Here is a 21,676-nt window from a genome sequence, read left to right as displayed (position 1 = left end):
AAATTTTACCCAAAGTTTTAAATCTGTTACTTCAGGGGTGTCCAAACTTTTTTCACCGAGGGCCAAATACATAAAAATATAGGAGGGGCTGGGCCACTTACTAGAAATTAGATATATAGCCTTAACTTTAGTGTATTAAAGTTAGAAAAATCAATTAAAAGTGGTCAAATATGTTATATTGTTGAATATAATTAAAGACAAAACTGCCTTCATCACAGCTTTCCATGAATGGATCTTTATTGAGTTATTCAGAAAAAGCTTTGGTAGCTCATTCCCAGAACAGCAGCCTCAGATTTCTTCTTAGAAGATTTACAATACAGAGAAAAAACAATAAAGGGGAAAATGGAACTGGTAGATTTCAAGCTTGTTATTTAAGTTATTAGGCTTAGGAGCACACCTAATAACATTCACTTGAAATGGTTATCAACATTAACAGACTGAACTGGACATGCGTATGAATTTAGTAAATTATTCTGGTGAGTATCAGCTGGGTATGTAAATCGGGCCATCAAGCTGTGGTCCTGATCTGACGCCACTCGTGCCAAAAATCCGGACAAATGTCACTTGATCAAGGAGCAAATCTGCATCAGATGAGATGAGCTGCTTTTGTGTGTGAAGTGTGTGCGCTGTCCACAGCAGTGTGTACACTGTGTGTTAACCAGAAAAACGCATATTACAAAGCAGGGTTTTCCTTTTTGGTGGAGTAACTGCTCTGATGCCAACAGTAGCTTCCCCTGGTGTTACAACTAAGAAGTCCAATACACTCAAGCAAAAGTTGAAGTACAGCCCATATTCTATTCTATTTATAAAATGTCTTGCCGGCCAATTAAAAATAGACGAAGGGCCACAGTTGGCCCGCGGGCCATAGTTTGGACACCCCTGTGTTACTTGCAGTTAAAAAAAATGTAGGGAGCTCGGATTAAAGAGGAAGATCAGCTAGAAAGGATAAACAGAAATTCAAGAACTGTTTACGAGAACTTAAGTTCCTACAAACATCTAAAGCAAGAAGTGATCATATATGTGCTGCTACAGTTTCCTTTGTTGGGTCCAAACGGAAACATCATTTTTGAAGGGGACCACAGAATTGGTGGGAAATGTCTCCCTCTAGGGGAAATACAGGTTACTGTCGTTAGCGCATCTAGATTACAGTTTGGAGTGCGGTGATGCAAAAGCATCTCAGGTGAGTGACTCCATCCACAACTGTGATCCCCGACGTCTCCAAGGTTCAGTTCTGAAAGAACGAGAGCATTTTGTTGAACAGCCGATGCTGATGTGGTTCTTACGGTGGCCAAGAGGTGCAAAACATCAATGTGAAGGGTGCTATTGGTAAACGGCTGCTAACTTTCTAGAAACTTGGCGTTGCAGAGAAACTTTGCTCATCATACGAACAATTCCTGGTGTACAGACGTTCCAAGTCTAAGGAGCGTCAGTCTTTTAACTTCGGTCCAAGAGGAAGACACCGGGCTAAAGACTAAAACACGTCCACGAAGGCTGTCTGACTCGGCATGTAGCACTCCGGCTATGACAAATACTTGATAAACTTGTGTTTCCTGTCAGGTTTTTGAACCACAAAACCAAAAACCCACCTGAAGATGAAAGGTCGGTACATTTTTGGCATCCAGTCTTTGCAAAAGAGGGATACGAGCGTTGTGAAGCTGCTATCAAAGAAGGGCTCCAATGTTGGACTGTAACGAGCCGTCAAGATGTTTAACATTCAATTTAATACCTAAGGGTTCCATCGCTACCGCAGAAGAATCGTAGCAAAATATTTGCGTAATAATTTGGGACACGGTGATTTAAAATCGCAATATTTAATCATTTCCATGACAAAATATACAGTAAGTCATATAAGCAGCAATTTAACCCACTCTACATTTTTGGCTTTGATGCAAAGCACAGCGTTTATAACACTTAAGGGAGATTATTTTTGCGAGATCAAAACAGATAAAACTCCATTTTGGGTTGTGAGTCACAATAGGTGACTTTGACTCAAAGCCGTTGAGCTTTGATAATCTTATAACAAAAAACTTAATAGTTAAGTATCACATACATTAATCGTTAAGGTTAAGCCACTATTACACGAAGACAACTCATCTCTCTCCAGTTGAGTCGATTTTTGATCCAGAATTAAGAACTGCGCCTCATTCTTCGATCCCTCCAGACGATGGGGTGCTGCTTTAGCGTGAAGAAGACTTCTGGCCAGCGGAGTGACAGCAGCAGCCCGTCACGCTCCCCGCCCTGCGGTAGACGGAGCAAGGTGACGGCGGAGCTCAGGCAGCGCACCTCCGCAAGAACCCAGCATGAGGAAACTGAGGTTTTTAGGAACCCAAAACACGGTGTCGATCCCACCCTTGAGTCAGATCCTCGTGTGGCGCTGCCCAGACTGATCGCAGGCGGAGAGCAAACCGCTCCAGATGGGTCCAAACCGGTCCGGTCAACGCTCGTTGGGCCACCGTCCGTTGCCTTCGTGGTGAATGAGGCATCGGGTGACCAGCAGAGGTCTAAGGTCGATCCAGAACCGAAACGCGACGTTAAGAAAGTAGAGGAGGTGCGTGTTGTAAAGAGGGCTCGGTACCAGGCGTTACAGACAAAGACCCACAGCTGCTGCAGCATGTGTTCCTTTGATGACCTTGGCCAAGGGCAGAACCAGTGTGGAGCAACAGATGAGCCTGGTCCATCCGCTCTGCTGCAAACCAGCGTGGTCTCAACACCTCCTCCTAAACCAGATGCTGGTTTATTACAATGCCTCCTCGTGGACCAAATGCTGGTTTTTTACACCTCCTCCTTGACCAACTGCTGGTTTATTACCATACCTCCTCCTGGACCAGACGATGGTTTATTACCAACACCTCCTGGACCAGACTATAGTTTATTACCACCTCCTCCTGGACCAGACTATAGTTTAATACCAACACCTCCTGGACCAGACTATAGTATATTACCACCTCCTCCTGGACCAGACTATAGTTTAATACCAACACCTCCTGGACCAGACTATGGTTTATTACTACCTCCTCCTGGACCGGATGCTGATTTATTACAATACCTCCTTGTAGACCAGATGCTGGTTTATTACAATACCTCCTCCTGTACCAGCTGCTGGTTTATTACAATACCTCCTCCTGGACTAGACGATGGTTTAATACCAATATCTCCTGGACCAGACTATAGTTTATTACAAACACTTCCTGGACCGGACTATGATTTATTACCACCTCTGCCTGGACCAGGCTATGATTTATTACCACCTCCGCCTGGACCAGACTATGATTTATTACCACCTCCTCCTGGACCAGATTATGATTTCCTACCACCTCCTCCTGGACCAGATGCTGGTTTTTTACAGTACCTCCTTGTGGACCAGATGCCGGTTTATTACAATACCTCCTTGTGGACCAGATGCCGGTTTATTACAATACCTCCTGGACCAGACTATGTTTTATTACCACCTGCTCCTGGACCAGACTATGATTTCTTATCAACTCCTCCTGGACCAGACTCTGATTTATTACCACCTCCTCCTGGACCAGAGGCTGGTTTATTACCACCTTCTCCTGGAGCAGAGGCTGGTTTATTACCACCTCCTCCTGGACCAGAGGCTGATTTATTACCACCTCCTCCTGGACCAGAGTTAGACGTGTGTCATAATGAGACAAGCGATGGTCCCACTCGCTTAACTGATGCACCTGAAGACCTCGGCACCTTGAGAACTGGCCGTCAGGACGTCGGTACTCAAACTTTGCCCCCTGGTGCTTGTAGAGATGCTTGCTGTCCATCATACTTGGTTCACTCCAGCCGTCTCGAGCAGCCCGTGATGGCTGAAGGGGGCGACAGCAGGGGAAAGATGAAGGAAGTGGTGTCAGAGCTGCGGGGAGATGTTGCCGACCTCCCCCTCCCTGAGCCCCGTATCAAACTGGGTCCGAGGAGCAGACGGGCCTGTGCCCGGGGCACGCTCTGGGCTGGGTTCCCACAGACATCATGTTCCACATTGTGTCAGCGACCCGGTGCGTCTTCCAGCCCCAACCAGAAACCTGCAGTGTGCAGCAATCCAGATGTTGGTCTGAATAGCTGTCACCTTCCCAACAAGGAGCCCCAGCAGCTGCGGAACCGATTCTCTGGCCATTATTTGCCATGTTGTGGATTTGTAGGACGCCTCCCTGTGTCCCAGCTGGAGAACGCGGGGGTCAATAATTCATCCAGTTTGGTTGTAGGGACGGAAACCAGGTCTGCTGTATTCTGGTGGACTTTAAACACAACTTTAAGACTTCTCTTTTTTTAAAGCATCGAAGAGCCTGTGAGTTGTTGTTCTCTAGTTTGGTTTATTTCTGTTTTTAATTTGACCTCCACGATCACAGGGTGACCTGTGTCTGTTTAAATGTGCTGCAGCACAGACCTAAAGCTCCTCTCTGAAGTGTGTTTCTTTTAACACAGCAGCGTAATTGATGGTTTTAATTCTGCTTTCTTCTATTAAAAAGCACTGAGTAATATGTCTGTTTGCCTTTTTTTTAATCTCATGTTGATACTGAGTTTGTTAGGCTTTTATTTGAGTTAATCAGGAGTGCTTTGGATGTTGATGTACCTCATTCACATTCTGTCCAGTGTGAAATCACAGAATCTGAAAACACTGACTTTGATGAGTGTTTAAACACCATTTTAAACATGAATGTGTGCAGAATGTCCCAGTACAGGTGTGTTACTGATGCATGTATATATGACTGAACAGTACTAAAGTGTATTCTGCAGTTTTTCTCTTGTCGTAGCAGACAGGCTATAGCCTATGCTAAGCTATTTAGTCCCTTACTTTTGGTAACCAATACAATGTCAAACTGAAACAGACTTTCGGCTCTCGGTAGTTTAACCGAAGGGGGGAATGTGGGCGTGGTCAGAAGAGGAAGCCCGCGGGAGCTGATTCAAACCGACCAATAGAAGCTCTCTCTCATCCCTCAACCTAGGCCCCGCCCACATCATGCAGCACAACAGCCAAGGAAACGTTTAAAGTTGCGAGACTTTATAAAGACTTAAAACTTATAAGGTTTATCAGGAAAGCGATCGTGTTTTTACTCATTTTTAAGTTGACAAACTACACTGATGACCATGTTGCCTCGTGCGTATCACGAGCTTTTTGCTTGTGGATTCGCGTGATCGGTGACCCACGCACGCGGAAACGCTACAAACCTTTTTTTTTTTAAACAAATGTTGTTTAGTTAAAAATAAACCGCGCAACAGGTTATCCTTTATATAGGTGCACAAAACTTTTATTTGGTTTCAAAGCAAATTTTACCCCCCAAAAAAATGTAGGGAGCTCGGATTAAAGAAGAAGACCAGCTAGAAAGGATAAACAGAAATTCAAGAACTGTTTACAAGAACTTAAGTTCCTACAAACATCTAAATCAAGAAGTGATCATAGATGTGCTGCTACAGTTTCCTTTGTTGGGTCCAAACGCAAACATCATTTTTGATGGGGACCACAGAATTGGCGGGAAATGTCTCCCTCTAGGGGAAATACAGGTTACTGTCGTTAGCGCATCTAGATTACAGTTTGGAGTGCGGTGATTCAAAAGCATCTCAGGTGAGTGACTCCATCCACGACTGTGTTCCCCGACGTCTCCAAGTTTCAGTTCTGGTGGAACGAGAGCATTTTGTTGAACAGCCGATGCTGATGTGGTTCTTACGGTGGTCAAGAGGTGCAAAACACTTTTACAAAGCTGGAAACAAGCCTGATAATTCCAAACAAAGTAAGTGTAGCATCACCATGGCGATCTGAAGTACGTGAATCAATGTGAAGGGTGCTATTGGTAAACGGCTGCTAACTTTCTATAAACTTGGCATTGCAGAGAAACTTTGCTCATCATACGAACAATTCCTGGAGTACAGACGTTCCAAGTCTAAGGAGCGTCAGTCTTTTAACTTCGGTCCAAGAGGAAGACACCGGGCTAAAGACTAAAACACGTCCACGAAGGCTGTCTGACTCGGCATGTAGCACTCCTGCTATGACAAATACTTGATAAACTTGTGTTTCCTGTCAGGTTTTTGAACCACAAAACCAAAAACCCACCTGAAGATGAAAGGTCGGTACATTTTTGGCATCCAGTCTTTGCAAAAGAGGGATACGAGCGTTGTGAAGCTGCTATCAAAGAAGGGCTCCAATGTTGGACTGTAACGAGCCGTCAAGATGTTTAACATTCAATTTAATACCTAAGGGTTCCATCGCCATCGCAGAAGAATCGTAGCAAAATATTTGCGTAATAATTTGGGACACGGTGATTTAAAATCGCAAAATGTAATCATTTCCATGACAAAATATACAGTAAGTCATATAAGCAGCAATTTAACCCACTCTACATTTTTGGCTTTGATGCAAAGCACAGCGTTTATAACACTTAAGGGAGATTATTTTTGCGAGATCAAAACAGATAAAACTCCATTTTGGGTTGTGAGTCACAATAGGTGACTTTGACTCAAAGCCGTTGAGCTTTGATAATCTTATAACAAAAAACTTAATAGTTAAGTATCACATACATTAATCGTTAAGGTTAAGCCACTATTACACGAAGACAACTCATCTCTCTCCAGTTGAGTCGATTTTTGATCCAGAATTAAGAACTGCGCCTCATTCTTCGATCCCTCCAGACGATGGGGTGCTGCTTTAGCGTGAAGAAGACTTCTGGCCAGCGGAGTGACAGCAGCAGCCCGTCACGCTCCCCGCCCTGCGGTAGACGGAGCAAGGTGACGGCGGAGCTCAGGCAGCGCACCTCCGCAAGAACCCAGCATGAGGAAACTGAGGTTTTTAGGAACCCAAAACACGGTGTCGATCCCACCCTTGAGTCAGATCCTCGTGTGGCGCTGCCCAGACTGATCGCAGGCGGAGAGCAAAACGCTCCAGATGGGTCCAAACCGGTCCGGTCAACGCTCGTTGGGCCACCGTCCGTTGCCTTCATGGTGAATGAGGCATCGGGTGACCAGCAGAGGTCTAAGGTCGATCCAGAACCGAAACGCGACGTTAAGAAAGTAGAGGAGGTGCGTGTTGTAAAGAGGGCTCGGTACCAGGCGTTACAGACAAAGACCCACAGCTGCTGCAGCATGTGTTCCTTTGATGACCTTGGCCAAGGGCAGAACCAGTGTGGAGCAACAGATGAGCCTGGTCCATCCGCTCTGCTGCAAACCAGCGTGGTCTCAACACCTCCTCCTAAACCAGATGCTGGTTTATTACAATGCCTCCTCGTGGACCAAATGCTGGTTTTTTACACCTCCTCCTTGACCAACTGCTGGTTTATTACCATACCTCCTCCTGGACCAGACGATGGTTTATTACCAACACCTCCTGGACCAGACTATAGTTTATTACCACCTCCTCCTGGACCAGACTATAGTTTAATACCAACACCTCCTGGACCAGACTATAGTATATTACCACCTCCTCCTGGACCAGACTATAGTTTAATACCAACACCTCCTGGACCAGACTATGGTTTATTACTACCTCCTCCTGGACCGGATGCTGATTTATTACAATACCTCCTTGTAGACCAGATGCTGGTTTATTACAATACCTCCTCCTGTACCAGCTGCTGGTTTATTACAATACCTCCTCCTGGACTAGACGATGGTTTAATACCAATACCTCCTGGACCAGACTATAGTTTATTACAAACACTTCCTGGACCGGACTATGATTTATTACCACCTCCGCCTGGACCAGGCTATGATTTATTACCACCTCCGCATGGACCAGACTATGATTTATTACCACCTCCTCCTGGACCAGATTATGATTTCCTACCACCTCCTCCTGGACCAGATGCTGGTTTTTTACAGTACCTCCTTATGGACCAGATGCCGGTTTATTACAATACCTCCTTGTGGACCAGATGCCGGTTTATTACAATACCTCCTGGACCAGACTATGTTTTATTACCACCTGCTCCTGGACCAGACTATGATTTCTTATCAACTCCTCCTGGACCAGACTCTGATTTATTACCACCTCCTCCTGGACCAGAGGCTGGTTTATTACCACCTTCTCCTGGAGCAGAGGCTGGTTTATTACCACCTCCTCCTGGACCAGAGGCTGATTTATTACCACCTCCTCCTGGACCAGAGTTAGACGTGTGTCATAATGAGACAAGCGATGGTCCCACTCGCTTAACTGATGCACCTGAAGACCTCGGCACCTTGAGAACTGGCCGTCAGGACGTCGGTACTCAAACTTTGCCCCCTGGTGCTTGTAGAGATGCTTGCAGTCCATCATACTTGGTTCACTCCAGCCGTCTCGAGCAGCCCGTGATGGCTGAAGGGGGCGACAGCAGGGGAAAGATGAAGGAAGTGGTGTCAGAGCTGCGGGGAGATGTTGCCGACCTCCCCCTCCCTGAGCCCCGTATCAAACTGGGTCCGAGGAGCAGACGGGCCTGTGCCCGGGGCACGCTCTGGGCTGGGTTCCCACAGACATCATGTTCCACATTGTGTCAGCGACCCGGTGCGTCTTCCAGCCCCAACCAGAAACCTGCAGTGTGCAGCAATCCAGATGTTGGTCTGAATAGCTGTCACCTTCCCAACAAGGAGCCCCAGCAGCTGCGGAACCGATTCTCTGGTCATTATTTGCCATGTTGTGGATTTGTAGGGCGCCTCCCTGTGTCCCAGCTGGAGAACGCGGGGGTCAATAATTCATCCAGTTTGGTTGTAGGGACGGAAACCAGGTCTACTGTATTCTGGTGGACTTTAAACACAACTTTAAGACTTCTCTTTTTTTAAAGCATGGAATAGTCTGTGAGTTGTTGCTCTCTAGTTTGGTTTATTTCTGTTTTTAATTTGACCTCCATGATCACAGGGTGACCTGTGTCTGTTTAAATGTGCTGCAGCACAGACCTAAAGCTCCTCTCTGAAGTGCGTTTCTTTTAACACAGCTGCGTAATTGATGGTTTTAATTCTGCTTTCTTCTATTAAAAAGCACTGAGTAATATGTTTGTTTGCATCTTTTTTTTATCTAATGTTAATACTGAGTTTGTTAGGCTTTTATTTGAGTTAATCAGCAGTGCTTTGGATGTTGATGTACCTCATTCACATTCTGTCCAGTGTGAAATCACAGAATCTGAAAACACTGACTTTGATGAGTGTTTAAACACCATTTTAAACATGAATGTGTGCAGAATGTCCCGGTACAGGTGTGTCACTGATGCATGTATATATGACTGAACAGTACGAAAGTGTATTCTGCAGTTTTTCTCTTGTCATAACGTCTTCCACCCAGCAGGGGGCAGAATGTCCGTAAGGTTTATTGCTCTTTTTCGTCCCCACGCACTTGTTTACAATGAGGATGATTTCATTCCTGAGGGCCATAATGAATAAGATGAATAATCCTAATGAAATAATGTGCGTTAGCTGGAGAGCTGATGCACACTTTGGTGTCACTGCCACATCAGTATAGTTCAGCCATCACAGATCTGTTTAAAAACCATTTGACCTTTAATTTTACATTATTCTGCCTAAATAATTTCAGCATCCAGGAGAACAGCGACAGAAACCAGATCAGACTTAATGGCTGTAGGTGCTCCGCCAAGCCTCTGAAACTGAAGTGAATGTATATTTAAATAACTTTTACAAACATTTTAAATACTACACCTGTTTCCACCTACTATTAACACTATTAACTATTTATTCTTTTCTGTTAAATGGGGAACTTTCAAAAAGGGTTTTATCCACAGCTATAAAGATAAACTTTAATGGGAAGGTGAACATTGTCTTGAAGGTGTGTGCAAATTATTATATGTGAAATATATAACAAAGTCCATCCATGACTAAACTTATGTCTTCAAGGATTATCCACATTAATCCGGTAAAAACAAGATGGTGGTGTTTGAATCCGTCATACTTCAGGTATCCGCAAGCATGAGATCCACTAACACCACCTTTAAAATGGTGCTCAAGGCAAATGAAAAAGGTGATCCTGCAATAGGGTCTCCCAAGTTTCTTTACACATAAAACAGGTGATCCTTTATGTCGGTGCACAAAACTTTTATTTGGTTTCAAAGCAAATTTTACCCAAAGTTTTAAATCTGTTACTTCAGGGGTGTCCAAACTTTTTTCACCGAGGGCCAAATACATAAAAATATAGGAGGGGCTGGGCCACTTACTAGAAATTAGATATATAGCCTTAACTTTAGTGTATTAAAGTTAGAAAAATCAATTAAAAGTGGTCAAATATGTTATATTGTTGAATATAATTAAAGACAAAACTGCCTTCATCACAGCTTTCCATAAATGGATCTTTATTGAGTTATTCAGAAAAAGCTTTGGTAGCTCATTCCCAGAACAGCAGCCTCAGATTTCTTCTTAGAAGATTTACAATACAGAGAAAAAACAATAAAGGGGAAAATGGAACTGGTAGATTTCAAGCTTGTTATTTAAGTTATTAGGCTTAGGAGCACACCTAATAACATTCACTTGAAATGGTTATCAACATTAACAGACTGAACTGGACATGCGTATAAATTTAGTAAATTATTCTGGTGAGTATCAGCTGGGTATGTAAATCGGGCCATCAAGCTGTGGTCCTGATCTGACGCCACTCGTGCCAAAAATCCGGACAAATGTCACTTGATCAAGGAGCAAATCTGCATCAGATGAGATGAGCTGCTTTTGTGTGTGAAGTGTGTGCGCTCTCCACAGCAGTGTGTACACTGTGTGTTAACCAGAAAAACGCTTATTACAAAGCAGGGTTTTCCTTTTTGGTGGAGTAACTGCTCTGATGCCAACAGTAGCTTCCCCTGGTGTTACAACTAAGAAGTCCAATACACTCAAGCAAAAGTTGAAGTACAGCCCATATTCTATTCTATTTATAAAATGTCTTGCCGGCCAATTAAAAATAGACGAAGGGCCACAGTTGGCCCGCGGGCCATAGTTTGGACACCCCTGTGTTACTTGCAGTTAAAAAAAATGTAGGGAGCTCGGATTAAAGAGGAAGATCAGCTAGAAAGGATAAACAGAAATTCAAGAACTGTTTACGAGAACTTAAGTTCCTACAAACATCTAAAGCAAGAAGTGATCATATATGTGCTGCTACAGTTTCCTTTGTTGGGTCCAAACGGAAACATCATTTTTGAAGGGGACCACAGAATTGGTGGGAAATGTCTCCCTCTAGGGGAAATACAGGTTACTGTCGTTAGCGCATCTAGATTACAGTTTGGAGTGCGGTGATGCAAAAGCATCTCAGGTGAGTGACTCCATCCACAACTGTGATCCCCGACGTCTCCAAGGTTCAGTTCTGAAAGAACGAGAGCATTTTGTTGAACAGCCGATGCTGATGTGGTTCTTACGGTGGCCGAGAGGTGCAAAACATCAATGTGAAGGGTGCTATTGGTAAACGGCTGCTAACTTTCTATAAACTTGGCGTTGCAGAGAAACTTTGCTCATCATACGAACAATTCCTGGTGTACAGACGTTCCAAGTCTAAGGAGCGTCAGTCTTTTAACTTCAGTCCAAGAGGAAGACACCGGGCTAAAGACTAAAACACGTCCACGAAGGCTGTCTGACTCGGCATGTAGCACTCCTGCTATGACAAATACTTGATAAACTTGTGTTTCCTGTCAGGTTTTTGAACCACAAAACCAAAAACCCACCTGAAGATGAAAGGTCGGTACATTTTTGGCATCCAGTCTTTGCAAAAGAGGGATACGAGCGTTGTGAAGCTGCTATCAAAGAAGGGCTCCAATGTTGGACTGTAACGAGCCGTCAAGATGTTTAACATTCAATTTAATACCTAAGGGTTCCATCGCCATCGCAGAAGAATCGTAGCAAAATATTTGCGTAATAATTTGGGACACGGTGATTTAAAATCGCAAAATGTAATCATTTCCATGACAAAATATACAGTAAGTCATATAAGCAGCAATTTAACCCACTCTACATTTTTGGCTTTGATGCAAAGCACAGCGTTTATAACACTTAAGGGAGATTATTTTTGCGAGATCAAAACAGATAAAACTCCATTTTGGGTTGTGAGTCACAATAGGTGACTTTGACTCAAAGCCGTTGAGCTTTGATAATCTTATAACAAAAAACTTAATAGTTAAGTATCACATACATTAATCGTTAAGGTTAAGCCACTATTACACGAAGACAACTCATCTCTCTCCAGTTGAGTCGATTTTTGATCCAGAATTAAGAACTGCGCCTCATTCTTCGATCCCTCCAGACGATGGGGTGCTGCTTTAGCGTGAAGAAGACTTCTGGCCAGCGGAGTGACAGCAGCAGCCCGTCACGCTCCCCGCCCTGCGGTAGACGGAGCAAGGTGACGGCGGAGCTCAGGCAGCGCACCTCCGCAAGAACCCAGCATGAGGAAACTGAGGTTTTTAGGAACCCAAAACACGGTGTCGATCCCACCCTTGAGTCAGATCCTCGTGTGGCGCTGCCCAGACTGATAGCAGGCGGAGAGCAAACCGCTCCAGATGGGTCCAAACCGGTCCGGTCAACGCTCGTTGGGCCACCGTCCGTTGCCTTCATGGTGAATGAGGCATCGGGTGACCAGCAGAGGCCTAAGGTCGATCCAGAACCGAAACGCGACGTTAAGAAAGTAGAGGAGGTGCGTGTTGTAAAGAGGGCTCGGTACCAGGCGTTACAGACAAAGACCCACAGCTGCTGCAGCATGTGTTCCTTTCATGACCTTGGCCAAGGGCAGAACCAGTGGGGAGCAACAGATGAGCCTGGTCCATCTGCCCTGCTGCAAACCAGCGTGGTCTCAACACCTCCTCCTAAACCAGATGCTGGTTTATTACAATGCCTCCTCGTGGACCAGATGCTGGTTTTTTACACCTCCTCCTTGACCAGCTTCTGGTTTATTACCATACCTCCTCCTGGACCAGACGATGGTTTATTACCAACACCTCCTGGACCAGACTATAGTCTATTACCACCTCCTCCTGGACCAGACTATGCTTTATTAACACCTCCTCATGGACCAGACTATGATTTATTACCACCTCCGTCTGGACCAGACTATGGTTTATTACCACCTCCTCCTGGACCAGACTATAGTTTATTACCACCTCCTCCTGGACCACACTATTGTTTATTACCAACACTTTCTGGACTAGACTATAGTTTATTACCAACACTTCCTGGACCAGACTATGGTTTATTACCAACACTTCCTGGACCAGACTATGGTTTATTACTACCTCCTCCTGGACCAGACTATGGTTTATTACTACCTCCTCCTGGACCAGATGCTGATTTATTACAATACCTCCTTGTGGACCAGATGCTGGTTTATTACAATACCTCCTCCTGTACCAGCTGCTGGTTTAATACAATACCTCCTCCTGGACTAGACGATGGTTTATTACCAACACCTCCTGGACCAGACTATAGTTTATTACAAACACTTCCTGGACCAGACTATGATTTATTACCACCTCCGCCTGGACCAGACTGTGATTTATTTACACCTCCTGGACCAGGCTATGATTTATTACTACCTCCTCCTGGACCAGACTATAGTTTATTACCACCTCCTCCTGGACCAGACTATAGTTTAATACCAACACCTCCTGGACCAGACTATGATTTATTACCACCTCCTCCTGGACCAGACTATGGTTTATTACCACCTCCTCCTGGACCAGACTATTATTTATTACCAACACTTCCTGGACCAGACTATGGTTTATTACTACCTCCTCCTGGACCAGACTATAGTTTATTACCAACACTTACTGGACCAGACTATGGTTTATTACTACCTCCTCCTGGACCAGATGGTGATTTATTACAATACCTCCTTGTGGACCAGATGCTGGTTTATTACAATACCTCCTCCTGTACCAGCTGCTGGTTTATTACAATACCTCCTCCTGGACTAGACGATGGTTTATTACCAACACCTCCTGGACCAGACTATAGTTTATTAAAAACACTTCCTGGACCAGACTATGATTTATTACCACCTCCTCCTGGACCAGACTGTGATTTATTTACACCTCCTCCTGGACCAGATTATGATTTCCTACCACCTCCTCCTGGACCAGATGCTGGTTTTTTACAGTACCTCCTTGTGGACCAGATGCCGGTTTATTACAATACCTCCTCGTGGACCAGATGCCGGTTTATTACAATACCTCCTGGACCAGACTATGTTTTATTACCACCTGCTCCTGGACCAGACTATGATTTCTTATCAACTCCTCCTGGACCAGACTCTGATTTATTACCACCTCCTCCTGGACCAGAGGCTGGTTTATTACCACCTTCTCCTGGAGCAGAGGCTGGTTTATTACCACCTCCTCCTGGACCAGAGGCTGATTTATTACCACCTCCTGGACCAGAGTTAGACGTGTGTCATAATGAGACGAGCGATGGTCCCACTCGCTTAACCTGAAGACCTCGGCACCCTGAGAACTGGCCGTCAGGACGTCGGTACTCAAACTTTGCCCCCTGATACTTGTAGAGATGCTTGCAGTCCATCATACTTGGTTCACTCCAGCCGTCTCGAGCAGCCCGTGATGGCTGAAGGGGCGACAGCAGGGGAAAGATGAAGGAAGTGGTGTCAGAGCTGCGGGGAGATGTTGCCGACCTCCCCCTCCCTGAGCCCCGTATCAAACTGGGTCCGAGGAGCAGACGGGCCTGTGCCCGGGGCACGCTCTGGGCTGGGTTCCCACAGACATCATGTTCCACATTGTGTCAGCGACCCGGTGCGTCTTCCAGCCCCAACCAGAAACCTGCAGTGTGCAGCAATCCAGATGTTGGTCTGAATAGCTGTAACCTTCCCAACAAGGAGCCCCAGCAGCTGCGGAACCGATTCTCTGGTCATTATTTGCCATGTTGTGGATTTGTAGGACGCCTCCCTGTGTCCCAGCTGGAGAACGCGGCGGTCAATAATTCATCCAGTTTGGTTGTACGGACGGAAACCAGGTCTGCTGTATTCTGGTGGACTTTAAACACAACAAGACTTCTTTTTTTTAAATGCATGGAATAGTCTGTGAGTTGTTGCTCTCTAGTTCGGTTTATTTCTGTTTTTAATTTGACCTCCATGATCACAGGGTGACCTGTGTCTGTTTAAATGTGCTGCAGCACAGACCTAAAGCTCCTCTCTGAAGTGTGTTTCTTTTAACACAGCTGCGTAATTGATGGTTTTAATTCTGCTTTCTTCTATTAAAAAGCACTGAGTAATATGTCTGTTTACATCTTTTTTTTTATCTAATGTTAATACTGAGTTTGTCAGGCTTTTATTTGAGTTAATCAGCAGTGCTTTGGATGTTGATGTACCTCATTCAGTGTTTAAACACCATTTTAAACATGAATGTGTGCAGAATGTCCCGGTACAAGTGTGTCACTGATGCATGTATATATGACTGAACAGTACTAAAGTGTATTCTGCAGTTTTTCTCTTGTCGTAGCAGACAGGCTATAGCCTATGCTAAGCTATTTAGTTCCTTTTCCTTACTTTGGGGAACCAATACAACGTCAAACTGTAACAGACTTTCGGCTCTCGGTAGTTTAACCGAAGGGGGGAATGTGGGCGTGGTCAGAAGAGGAAGCCCGCGGGAGCTGATTCAAACCGACCAATAGAAGCTCTCTCCCATCCCTCAACCTAGGCCCCGCCCACATCATGCATCACAACAGCCAAGGAAACGTTTAAAGTTGCGAGACTTTATAAGGACTTTAAACGTATAAGGTTTATAAGGAAAGCGATCGTGTTTTTACTCATTTTTAAGTTGACAAACTACACTGATGACCGTGTTGCCTCGTGCGTATCACGAGCTTTTTGCTTGTAGATTCGCGTGATCGGTGACCCACGCATGCGGAAACGCTACAAACTTTTTTTTTAAACAAATGTCGTTTAGTTAAAAATGGATAAAGCAATATCTACAACTGTGGTTTAATTATTTACAAACACATTTATTGTAAAAACCAGCACGCAGATTACAAATTCGTGATATGTATTTGTGGACAGCAAAACTCGTGTGTAAATCTATGAAGAGCTGTAATCAGCTCTGAACATTTACAGTTATTGTTGAGACAAATTTAACCCAACACACATGTGGGGTTGCTAATGTGTGCTTTCAATTTTAGGAGTTGCTAATGTGTTCCCAGTCGGTCGTCCCACATCCGCCTGCTTTGTAGTTATTGACTTATTTGACATTGAAAACAGAATTATCGGTAGTCTTTTTTAAAATTTATTTATGTCTCCATATCCATGTTTTTGGAAGCATCCAGAACTTTGATGCAAAGCACAGCGGCTTTAAACACTTAAGGGAGATTATTTTTGCGAGATCAAAACAGATAAAAGGCCATTTGGGGTTGTGAGTCACAATAGGTGACTTTGACTCAAAGCCGTTGAACTTTGATCATCTTCAAGCAAAACTCTTGATAGTAAAGTATCACATACATTAATCGTTGAAGGTTAAGCCACTGTTACATGAAGACAACTCATCTCTCTCCAGTTGCATAGATTATTGATCCAGAATTAAGAACTGCGCCTCATTCTTCGATCCCTCCAGACGATGGGGTGCTGCTTTAGCGTGAAGAAGACTTCTGGCCAGCGGAGTGACAGCAGCAGCCCGTCACGCTCCCCGCCCTGCGGTAGACGGAGCAAGGTGACGGCGGAGCTCAGGCAGCGCACCTCCGCAAGAACCCAGCATGAGGAAACTGAGGTTTTTAGGAACCCAAAACACGGTGTCGATCCCACCCTTGAGTCAGATCCTCGTGTGGCGCTGCCCAGACTGATCGCAGGCGGAGAGCAAAACGCTCCAGATGGGTCCAAACTGGTCCGGTCAACTCTCGTTGGGCCACCGTCCGTTGCCTTCGTGGTGAATGAGGCGTCGGGTGACCAGCAGAGGCCGAAGGTCGATCCAGAACCGCAACGCGACGTTAAGGACGGCGAGGAGGTGCGTGTTGTAAAGAGGGCTCGGTACCAGGCGTTACAGACAAAGACCCACAGCTGCTGCAGCATGTGTTCCTTTGATGACCTTGGCCAAGGGCAGAACCAGTGTGGAGCAACAGATGAGCCTGGTCCATCCGCTCTGCTGCAAACCAGCGTGGTCTCAACACCTCCTCCTAAACCAGATGCTGGTTTATTACAATGCCTCCTCGTGGACCAGATGCTGGTTTTTTACACCTCCTCCTTGACCAGCTGCTGGTTTATTACCATACCTCCTCCTGGACCAGACGATGGTTTATTACCAACACCTCCTGGACCAGACTTTGATTTCCTACCACCTCCTCCTGGACCAGACTATGGATTATTACCAACACCTCCTGGACCAGATGCTCGTCTATTACAATACCTCCTCGTGGACCAGATGCTGGTTTTTTACACCTCCTCCTGGACCAGGTGCTGGTTTAATATAATACCTCCTCCCGGACCAGACTATGATTTCTTATCACCTCCTCCTGGACCAGACTATGGATTATTACCACCTCCGCCTGGACCAGACTTTGATTTCCTACCACCTCCTCCTGGACCAGACTCTGATTTATTACCACCTCCTCCTGGACCAGAGGCTGGTTTATTACCACCTTCTCCTGGAGCAGAGGCTGGTTTATTACCACCTCCTCCTGGACCAGAGGCTGGTTTATTACCACCTTCTCCTGGAGCAGAGGCTGGTTTATTACCACCTCCTCCTGGACCAGAGGCTGATTTATTACCACCTCCTCCTGGACCAGAGTTAGACGTGTGTCATAATGAGACAAGCGATGGTCCCACTCGCTTAACTGACGCACCTGAAGACCTCGGCACCCTGAGAACTGGCCGTCAGGACGTCGGTACTCAAACTTTGCCCCCTGGTGCTTGTAGAGATGCTTGCAGTCCATCATACTTGGTTCACTCCAGCCGTCTCGAGCAGCCCGTGATGGCTGAAGGGGGCGACAGCAGGGGAAAGATGAAGGAAGTGGTGTCAGAGCTGCGGGGAGATGTTGCCGACCTCCCCCTCCCTGAGCCCCGTATCAAACTGGGTCCGATTAGCAGACGGGCCTGGGCCCGGGGCACGCTCTGGGCTGGGTTTCCAAAGACATCATGTTCCACATTGTGTCAGCGACCCGGTGCGTCTTCCAGCCCCAACCAGAAACCTGCAGTGTGCAGCAATCCAGATGTTGGTCTGAATAGCTGTCACCTTCCCAACAAGGAGCCCCAGCAGCTGCGGAACCGATTCTCTGGCCATTATTTGCCATGTTGTGGATTTGTAGGACGCCTCCCTGTGTCCCAGCTGGAGAACGCGGCGGTCAATAATTCATCCAGTTTGGTTGTAGGGACGGAAACCAGGTCTACTGTATTCTGGTGGACTTTAAACACAACTTTAAGACTTCTCTTTTTTTAAAGCATTGAAGAGCCTGTGAGTTGTTGTTCTCTAGTTTGGTTTATTTCTGTTTTTAATTTGACCTCCATGATCACAGGGTGACCTGTGTCTGTTTAAATGTGCTGCAGCACAGACCTAAAGCTCCTCTCTGAAGTGTGTTTCTTTTAACACAGCTGCGTAATTGATGGTTTTAATTCTGCTTTCTTCTATTAAAAAGCACTGAGTAATATGTCTGTTTGCCTTTTTTTTAATCTCATGTTGATACTGAGTTTGTTAGGCTTTTATTTGAGTTAATCAGGAGTGCTTTGGATGTTGATGTACCTCATTCACATTCTGTCCAGTGTGAAATCACAGAATCTGAAAACACTGACTTTGATGAGTGTTTAAACACCATTTTAAACATGAATGTGTGCAGAATGTCCCGGTACAGGTGTGTCACTGATGCATGTATATATGACTGAACAGTATTAAAGTGTATTCTGCAGTTTTTCTCTTGTCATAGCAGACAGGCTATAGCCTATGCTAAGCTATTTAGTTCCTTTTCCTTACTTTGGGGAACCAATACAATGTCAAACTGTAACAGACTTTCGGCTCTCGGTAGTTTAACCGAAGGGGGGAATGTGGGCGTGGCCAGAGGAGGAAGCCCGCGGAAGCTGATTCAAACCGACCAATAGAAGCTCTCTCTCATCCCTCAACCCAGGCCCCGCCCACATCATGCATCACAACAGCCAAGGAAACGTTTAAAGTTGCGAGACTTTATAAGGACTTTAAACGTATAAGGTTTATAAGGAAAGCGATCGTGTTTTTACTCATTTTTAAGTTGACAAACTACACTGATGACCGTGTTGCCTCGTGCGTATCACGAGCTTTTTGCTTGTGGATTCGCGTGATCGGTGACCCACGCACGCGGAAACGCTACAAAACATTTTTTATAACAAATGTCGTTTAGTTAAAAATGGATAAAGCAATATCTACAACTGTGGTTTAATTATTTACAAACACATTTATTGTAAAAACCAGCACGCAGATTACAAATTCGTTATTTGTATTTGTGGACAGCAAAACTCGTGTGTAAATCTATGAAGAGCTGTAATCAGCTCTGAACATTTACAGTTATTGTTGAGACAAATTTAACCCAACACACATGTGGGGTTGCTAATTTGTGCTTTCAATTTTATTAGTTGCTAATGTGTTCCCAGTCGGTCGTCCCACATCCGCCTGCTTTGTAGTTATTAACTTATTTGACATCCATCCATCAGAATTAGTCTTTTTTAAAATTTATTTATGTCTCCATATTCATATTTTTGGAAGCATCCAGAATTGATTGGACATTTGAACTTGATCAAAATGTGGAAATCCGGAAAACGACAACGTGTCCGTGGTTACAGACGCCAGTTTAGACAGAAGTTAAACACAAAGTACCCGACTGTCTCCACATTTATATTCCAACAGAATTACTGAACCACCCGAAGGCCCAAAACAAAGGAATCATGAATGACGAGTCCAGAAAGGTGTCGTGATGTTTCCCCTTCAGATTCAGACCAAGAACAAAACCCAGCGGGGCGGCCATGGAGATAAACAGCCAGTCAGATGAGAGAAGTTAAGGCCTCAGGAAACATCTTTGATATTGTCTCAGCGGCATCAGCAGTGCAGCAGCCCAGTTTGTTGATTTGAGGGAGTTGATCTCCATCCGTCCTCCTCCACCCCTGAGAGAAGCTAGGCTCTGCCTGCCTGGATCCTCTGCACAGAGATCACCCTGGACGCGCGGTCTCGTCCGCGCTTCTGCACGTGACGAGCGTCCGTGTGCTGGTGTGGTTCTGCCAGTTTGTAATTCTTTGTGCGCTGCAGCCAACAAAGGCCGCTCATGGAGGTTCGTTCCTGTGACGTCTCACAGCTTCTGTGGAGCTGAAGACTTGTGCTTGGAGACTCAGAGCTTCGGTCTGTCCAGGAAGGGACAGAAACCCGTAGGAGCAAACACGACCCTGGCAAACAATCGCCACGGTCGTCACACTTCTGGGATGATTTCAAAGCAACGTTGAACAACAGAGACCACTGACGAGAGCAGGTCCATCAGGAGTAAATCATCTCCAGGTCAGGAAAAGGTGCGCTGGTGCAGGAGAGGCAGCATCATGGTGAACGTGGAGCCTCTTCCCTGCTAAAGTGTAGCAAGAACCCTGAGGAAGGAGATGACAAGAACACAAAAGGACTGTCCCACTCCAAAAACAAGAGCCTCCAAGGATATCATCCTCTTCCCTGCAGCCTTGTACACTCCTGCGATGGCAGCACCTTCACACACAGCAAAACACAAGAAATGATGAGGAAAACTGACTCTCTCTTACTAACTTGCTCTTAGATCTTGCTCTAAATCAAGAGACCTGATTTAGGTTCCTTCCTATGACAGAAATATTTAACAGGACTATGTCATCAAGGAGTCCATGTGTGTCAGAGGCTCTTACTGGTGAGGACTCCCCCACAGAGCGGCCCCACAATGCCCATTAGGAAAATGGCAATGGGCATGAAGCGGGCTATCTTGTGCTGGCGCAGTGTGGCGAGGGCCAGAAGAGCTGCAGGCAGGTGGAAGACCAGGGAGGAGACCACGGCCCAGAGGAACACGCCATACCACATCTCTGGAACACCAAAGGTCAGATTCACATGGAGAGCCAACATCCAGATGTAATACACACATACATACAGCATAAATACTTCCTTGCCAAGAGGATACAATGTGTTGTCTCTTAAAGTGGATTCTACACTTTAATACTTATTGAAATTAAAGCAGTTTGTGGGCAGCTGCTTACCTGCAACTTTGTGGTATAAATAGGGGTAAAGTTAGCAACAACAACCATCCTTCTCTTTCGATCTTAAATACACCGCAGACACTTAACCAGCATCTCACTACGTGATCTTTACATTACTTCGCATTCCACAGTTCCTTTATTACATGTCAGAGCAAAATGATTTAAATCTGTTTTCCAACTATGCGGCTTAAGAGTCACGTAGCCAACAAGCTACCAAACATTAGCATTACCTGAGAAATCACTGAGAGACGTGTCGTTTCCTCGGAATGTGCCATTTTTCCTTGGCACCAGGTTCAAACCGAGAATTTGCTGGACAAATCCGATGTCGTTGTATCTGTCCTGCATGTTTACTTTGGATTTTGAGGCCGTACATGAACGAAAAGTGGCCTTAAAGTGAAGAGCGTTTAAAGGCTCTGAGACTGTTTCTTCTTCTGCGGCTGTAAAGCAGCATCGTGGCTCACTGTCGCCCCCTGCTGGCGGAAGTGGGAAGAACCAGTGGTAGATGGTGGTTGCAGTACAGGCGGAACATAGTTTGAAAATAGTTTGTTGCTTTGAATCATCATCGCTCCCTTTATTCTATACTTTACCTTAAAG

General features: G+C 45.3%; 1 protein-coding gene across 1 annotated transcript; it reads right to left on the bottom strand.

Moving 5' to 3' along the window:
- Positions 1-19,267: 19,267 nt before the first annotated feature.
- On the bottom strand, positions 19,268-21,552 carry tmem170a (transmembrane protein 170A). The gene is made up of 3 exons (XM_003976697.3): positions 21,313-21,552; positions 20,741-20,911; positions 19,268-20,570 (listed from the first exon to the last, which is right to left on the bottom strand). The coding sequence occupies exons 1-3, from the start codon at positions 21,425-21,427 to the stop codon at positions 20,440-20,442; spliced, it is 417 nt and encodes a 138-aa protein (XP_003976746.1). The 5' UTR covers positions 21,428-21,552; the 3' UTR covers positions 19,268-20,439.
- Positions 21,553-21,676: the final 124 nt, after the last annotated feature.

Source organism: Takifugu rubripes, chromosome 9, assembly GCF_901000725.2.
Source record: "Takifugu rubripes chromosome 9, fTakRub1.2, whole genome shotgun sequence".
Classification (NCBI taxonomy): Eukaryota; Metazoa; Chordata; class Actinopteri; order Tetraodontiformes; family Tetraodontidae; genus Takifugu; species Takifugu rubripes.
Note: the sequence above shows the minus strand (reverse complement) of the source record. Positions and strands in the feature narration are given on the sequence as shown.